General features: G+C 39.3%; 1 protein-coding gene across 1 annotated transcript; it reads right to left on the minus strand.

The window, feature by feature from the left end:
* Positions 1-389: 389 nt before the first annotated feature.
* LOC143960703 (uncharacterized) lies at positions 390-6531 on the minus strand. Its single transcript, XM_077469528.1, has 4 exons — positions 5608-6531; positions 5362-5521; positions 1131-1281; positions 390-1011 (listed from the first exon to the last, which is right to left on the minus strand). Exons 1-4 carry the CDS (start codon positions 5786-5788, stop codon positions 448-450), a joined length of 1056 nt encoding a protein of 351 aa, XP_077325654.1. The 5' UTR covers positions 5789-6531; the 3' UTR covers positions 390-447.
* Positions 6532-6732: the final 201 nt, after the last annotated feature.

Consider the following 6732-nt stretch of genomic DNA (forward strand, 5'->3'; position numbering starts at 1 on the left):
TAACCATCGATAAACACTTTAAATTATGGAGAATGGGCATGAATACTGTAATCTCGTAAAACCTTATGGGATTATAATGTCTTAGATTAAACAAAGGATGTGATAATGTAACACTTCTCTAAATATAGAGCCACCAAAAATATATATAAATGTATATAAATAAAAGATTTCATTACATTTCAACTTATCCACACATCTAATATTTATGGACACCAATTCATAATTTTCAAATATTATTTCTTTATTAAAAGAAAATTTAAAATCTAAAATTGAAACAAAATATAAAATACATTATAATCAAAAAGTGCAAACAGTATAATATTTATTCAAAATCAAACATTTTTTCAAACAGTGCAAATATCAAAAAAATTTAGTGCAAAAGAGTGTGAAAAGTGCTAACTAATAATATGATCAATAAAGGAAAAAAAACAAATTGTAATAATTAAATTATAAGTTATGATATGTCCCGTAGTTATCCTGTGAACTTTCGTCAACGGGGGAAGGATTACCCATCCGTGGCTGAAGGGGTGGGAGCTGGGACATTGTCTGTGGCATAAATGGTGTGCCAATTGTTGACGACATTGCATATTGTGCTGGCGGTCTCTGTGTGTGTAGGACGTTACCTGTAACTCCCTGGCTATATGATGAACCTCGTTGGATTGGAATATCCATGAAAGGAGTATTCTGCATCCCCCCTTGGACAATGTTCAGTGGCGGTGGGGGCCGCGACTGTCTTTCTGCATTTAGACATGCCACGATATAACAATAAATGTTTTCACGGCATTGCCGCTCGCGGTCTTCAGACAATTGTTCAAGAATTACATATAGGCTACGGCAAAAAATACTGCGCCCATTATTTAGGTCCAGGAAGACATCGCTCCGATGTCGTTCCTGGCGTAGCTCTTCTACTAAATTAATAATGTTGGTTTCCACCCTGGTCGGTTCCTGGTCTACGTCACGCGACCGACGCCCCCTTGGCCTGCTTCTTGCAGGAGATCGACTGCGATCACCCTTGAATAAAATAAAATACATACAGTTATTGACATATACATCTTGCACTTATATGACCAAAAGTAATGATGATACATTCTTTTTCTATAAAAAATCAGAGACCATAGGTTGTGTTATACCTGTATAGAAGCAACCGGTGTTTCACGGTCGCGTGAAATTGGAACTGTAGCCAAAGATAAACTCGCTTGTGATGCACTTGGCACATCCTCCATCTCATTTACTATATCCTGATGGACACTGCCTTCATCCTCTGAAATGTTGGATGTTGTCCTTTAAATAATAAGGTTTAAGTACAGTTAGACATGTGCACATTTTAAAATTTTATTATTTTATTTTTCACAACCCTAAGCCTATCCCCTAACACCAAACCCCCACCCACCAACCTAAAAAAAAAAACGTAGACATAACACTAACCCAACTACTCAATACAAACCCTAAACCCTAAGCCCGAAATTAAACCAAAAACTATCCCTAATTGCTAACCCTAACCCCAAGTTTGTAACCATAAACCCTAATTGCTGACACTAACCCTAACCCTAATTGCTAACCCTAAACCGAAATTGATAACCCTAACCCTAAACCCCAATTGCTAAACCTAACCCCGATTTGGTAACCATAAACCCTAATTGCTGACACTAACCCTAACCCTAATTGCTAACCCTAAACTGAAATTGCTAACCCTAACCCTAAACCCCAATTGCTAACCCTAACCCCGATTTGGTAACCATAAACCCTAATTGCTGACACTAACCCTAACCCTAATTGCTAACCCTAAACCGAAATTGATAACCCTAACCCTAAACCCCAATTGCTAACCCTAACCCCGATTTGGTAACCATAAACCCTAATTGCTGACACTAACCCTAACCCTAATTGCTAACCCTAAACCGAAATTGATAACCCTAACCCTAAACCCCAATTGCTAACCCTAACCCCGATTTGGTAACCATAAACCCTAATTGCTGACACTAACCCTAACCCTAATTGCTAACCCTAAACCGAAATTGATAACCCTAACCCTAAACCCCAATTGCTAACCCTAACCCTAAACCCCAATTGCTAAACCTAACCCCGATTTGGTAACCATAAACCCTAATTGCTGACACTAACCCTAACCCTAATTGCTAACCCTAAACCGAAATTGATAACCCCAACCCTAAACCCCAATTGCTAACCCTAACCCCGATTTGGTAACCATAAACCCTAATTGCTGACACTAACCCTAACCCTAATTGCTAACCCTAAACCGAAATTGATAACCCTAACCCTAAACCCCAATTGCTAACCCTAACCCTAAACCCCAATTGCTAAACCTAACCCCGATTTGGTAACCATAAACCCTAATTGCTGACACTAACCCTAACCCTAATTGCTAACCCTAAACCGAAATTGATAACCCCAACCCTAAACCCCAATTGCTAACCCTAACCCCGATTTGGTAACCATAAACCCTAATTGCTGACACTAACCCTAACCCTAATTGCTAACCCTAAACCGAAATTGATAACCCTAACCCTAAACCACAATTGCTAACCCTAACCCCGATTTGCTAACCATAAACCCTAATTGCTGACACTAACCCTAACCCTAATTGCTAACCCTAAACCGAAATTGATAACCCTAACCCTAAACCCCAATTGCTAACCCTAACCCTAAACCCCAATTGCTAAACCTAACCCCGATTTGGTAACCATAAACCCTAATTGCTGACACTAACCCTAACCCTAATTGCTAACCCTAAACCGAAATTGATAACCCCAACCCTAAACCCCAATTGCTAACCCTAACCCCGATTTGGTAACCATAAACCCTAATTGCTGACACTAACCCTAACCCTAATTGCTAACCCTAAACCGAAATTGATAACCCTAACCCTAAACCACAATTGCTAACCCTAACCCTAAACCCCAATTGATAAACCTAACCCCGATTTGGTAACCATAAACCCTAATTGCTGACACTATCCCTAACCCTAATTGCTAACCCTAAACCGAAATTGATAACCCTAACCCTAAACCCCAATTGCTAACCCTAACCCTAAACCCCAATTGCTAAACCTAACCCCGATTTGGTAACCATAAACCCTAATTGCTGACACTAACCCTAACCCTAATTGCTAACCCTAAACCGAAATTGATAACCCTAACCCTAAACCCCAATTGCTAACCCTAACCCCGATTTGGTAACCATAAACCCTAATTGCTGACACTATCCCTAACCCTAATTGCTAACCCTAAACCGAAATTGATAACCCTAACCCTAAACCACAATTGCTAACCCTAACCCTAAACCCCAATTGATAAACCTAACCCCGATTTGGTAACCATAAACCCTAATTGCTGACACTATCCCTAACCCTAATTGCTAACCCTAAACCGAAATTGATAACCCTAACCCTAAACCACAATTGCTAACCCTAACCCTAAACCCCAATTGATAACCCTAACCCCGATTTGGTAACAGTAACCCCTAATTGCTGACACTAACCCTAACCCTAATTGCTAACCCTAAACCGAAATTGCTAACCCTAACCCTAAACCCCAATTGCTAACCCTAACCCTAAACCCCAATTGCTAAACCTAACCCCGATTTGGTAACCATAAACCCTAATTGCTGACACTAACCCTAACCCTAATTGCTAACCCTAAACCTAAATTGATAACCCTAACCCTAAACCCCAATTGCTAACCCTAACCCCGATTTGGTAACCATAAACCCTAATTGCTGACACTATCCCTAACCCTAATTGCTAACCCTACACCGAAATTGATAACCCTAACCCTAAACCACAATTGCTAACCCTAACCCTAAACCCCAATTGATAAACCTAACCCCGATTTGGTAACCATAAACCCTAATTGCTGACACTATCCCTAACCCTAATTGCTAACCCTAAACCGAAATTGATAACCCTAACCCTAAACCACAATTGCTAACCCTAACCCTAAACCCCAATTGATAACCCTAACCCCGATTTGGTAACAGTAACCCCTAATTGCTGACACTAACCCTAACCCTAATTGCTAACCCTAAACCGAAATTGCTAACCCTAACCCTAAACCCCAATTGCTAACCCTAACCCTAAACCCCAATTGCTAAACCTAACCCCGATTTGGTAACCATAAACCCTAATTGCTGACACTAACCCTAACCCTAATTGCTAACCCTAAACCTAAATTGATAACCCTAACCCTAAACCCCAATTGCTAACCCTAACCCCGATTTGGTAACCATAAACCCTAATTGCTGACACTATCCCTAACCCTAATTGCTAACCCTAAACCGAAATTGATAACCCTAACCCTAAACCACAATTGCTAACCCTAACCCTAAACCCCAATTGCTAACCCTAACCCCGATTTGGTAACCATAAACCCTAATTGCTGACACTATCCCTAACCCTAATTGCTAACCCTAAACCGAAATTGATAACCCTAACCCTAAACCACAATTGCTAACCCTAACCCTAAACCCCAATTGCTAACCCTAACCCCGATTTGGTAACAGTAACCCCTATTTGGTAACTAAAATCCTACCTGCTAACACTAATCCCTATTTGATAACCCTCAGCACTACCCATACTCCATAACCACCGGACCGAATCATAATCCCTAACCCTTTAACCTTGACCTTAGCTATAACCAATGCCCTTTCCTTACTGTCACCCTTAAGCACTAACCCCTAACATAACTTAAAGGTTAATGGATGGGAGATGGAGAGAAAGGAGGACCAGGAGGAGAGGTGTATGAAGAAAGAAGGGGGAGGGTGAGGGGACTAGAGTGAGTGAGTGAGAAGATCAGAGGGAGAGAGAGAGAGAGGTGGAAAGGCAGTGACTGAACTAAGGGAGGAGGGAGTGAGAGGGGGGGAGAGGGAGTAGAATAGCAGAGGGAGAGAGGGGGGTGGAGAGGCACTGAATGAAATAAAGATGGAGGAGGGAGTGAGAGAGGCTGAGTGAGATAGAATATGAGAAGAGGAGGGGGTGATGGAGAGGGACAGTGGGTTGAGATGCATACATAAATACATACATACATGCATACTAAACACAATTATCTGACAATTAAATTTAATATATTAACGGATATTATATTATCCAGTCTAAAATTTATCTTCAAAAAATAAAAAAATTAAAAATGTATTAGAATCTATTTTAAACACAAAAAATAGAGAAAATTGTACAAAAAATATACCGAAAAAATTATAATAGAAAAATTAAAAATATAAATAACATATATTAAAATAAAAAAATTAAGAATTTAGATCTCAAGTTAAAATTTTAAAAATTTTACTTTTAAAAAAAAAATTAATGTTACAAAATAATATAAATTGATAAATAAATTTAAGTTTACTTACGCTCTTGAAATTAAACTGTCCCTCAAAAAAGACAATTGGACAGTCAAGGGGTGGGTTTTGTAGGTGGATTGGGCTCCACTGCGGTTTGATTCTTTTTCTTTTTTTAGATCTCTCTTTACTCTGTCGGCCAAAGATCTCCATCTTTTTTGAAATGATGCCACTGTGCAATGATTAAAAATCAACTTAAAAACTGAAAATACAAATTAACATACCCCAAAATTTTGACCAAATATAGATTGAACTTACCTCGAGTTTCTTGCTGGGATCTGGAGAGGTCTTCCCAGTTTGGGGTCAAGTCTTTGGCCAAATTTTCCCATGTCCTCTGTTTGGCAATCCGGTCAGGGTACAATTCATGGGATTTGTCCCATAATTGTACATAATTTTGAATTACTTCAATCAAGTTGTTTTGGCTCACATCAGAAGTCATTTTTTAGGAGATGTTTCTTCAAAGCTGGCAATCCAAGGTGTAGGAGATGTGTCTTCAAAGATGGCAATCCAAGGTGTGGACAAGCCTAGCTTGGGGGAAGGGGGGTGGCTTGTGGAAAAAAGTTTCAGTTTCATGAAGGATGTGTGTTCTACATGGAAACATGGTGGGGGAGGGGGGCTGACTAGACATTAAGTTTTTCTATGACAATGCTATGGCTTGGCCAGACTAGGTGGAGCCACTGATTAGATTAGAAATTGGATGAGTATTTGGGGCAAAGAAGTGAAGGAATTCCTCATTGTACAAGCTAATGGAAACACTAGAGATATTATGGGATTGTGTCACAAAGTAAATACACTCTATGAATTATATAAAGTAATTACAACTTTTTCCTAACATTTTTTATTGTTTTCTATGAGTTTAAATCATATTTCAGAATTTTCAGGTACCAAAAATTGGGTTCCTTTAAAAACGCATATAAACGCAAACGCGGCTAAACGCGGTTGCCGCGTTCAGCCGCGTTTAGCCGCGTTTAGCCCCGTTTTGCGTCTGAAACGCAGAAATTTTTGTCTCTGAACGCATTTTTTTGCTTCTGGAAAAACGAGATTAAACGCAACTGCATATAAACGCAAAAAAACGAGACTGTGTGCATGGACACATAGGATAACATTGAATGAGTTCAGGTGCAGTTGAAAAAACTGTCCAACTGCATCTGAACGCGCGTTTAACTGCGTCTCGTGTGCATGAGGCCTTAAGCTGTGTTTCGTTTACAAGTTTTTTTCATTTTTACCTATTTTGAAAAAATATATATATATTTTTTCAAACGCTTCTAAACGCAAATGTGGCTAAACACGGCAAAACAAACATTTTAAACATGGGTTACTATCTGTCAAGTTAAATCGTTCCGTGTACATTAAGCTTAAGTAAAGGCAAGACTTTTTTTTCGT

Source organism: Lithobates pipiens, unplaced genomic scaffold (genome assembly GCF_037356315.1).
Source record: "Lithobates pipiens isolate NorthernLeopardFrog02 unplaced genomic scaffold, aLitPip1_a1.2 Scaffold_8, whole genome shotgun sequence".
Lineage (NCBI taxonomy): Eukaryota > Metazoa > Chordata > Amphibia > Anura > Ranidae > Lithobates > Lithobates pipiens.

What these genes read in the sequence shown, in the direction of transcription:
- LOC143960703 (XM_077469528.1), bottom strand. Translation starts at nt 5,788, where the DNA reads ATGACTTCTGATGTGAGCCAAAACAACTTGATTGAAGTAATTCAAAAT. An exon ending in ATCCCAGCAAGAAACTCGAG is followed by an intron (nt 5,522 to 5,607) that starts GTAAGTTCAATC and finishes ATCATTGCACAG; the next exon opens with TGGCATCATTTCAAAAAAGA. An exon ending in CACCGGTTGCTTCTATACAG is followed by an intron (nt 1,012 to 1,130) that starts GTATAACACAAC and finishes ATTTTATTCAAG; the next exon opens with GGTGATCGCAGTCGATCTCC.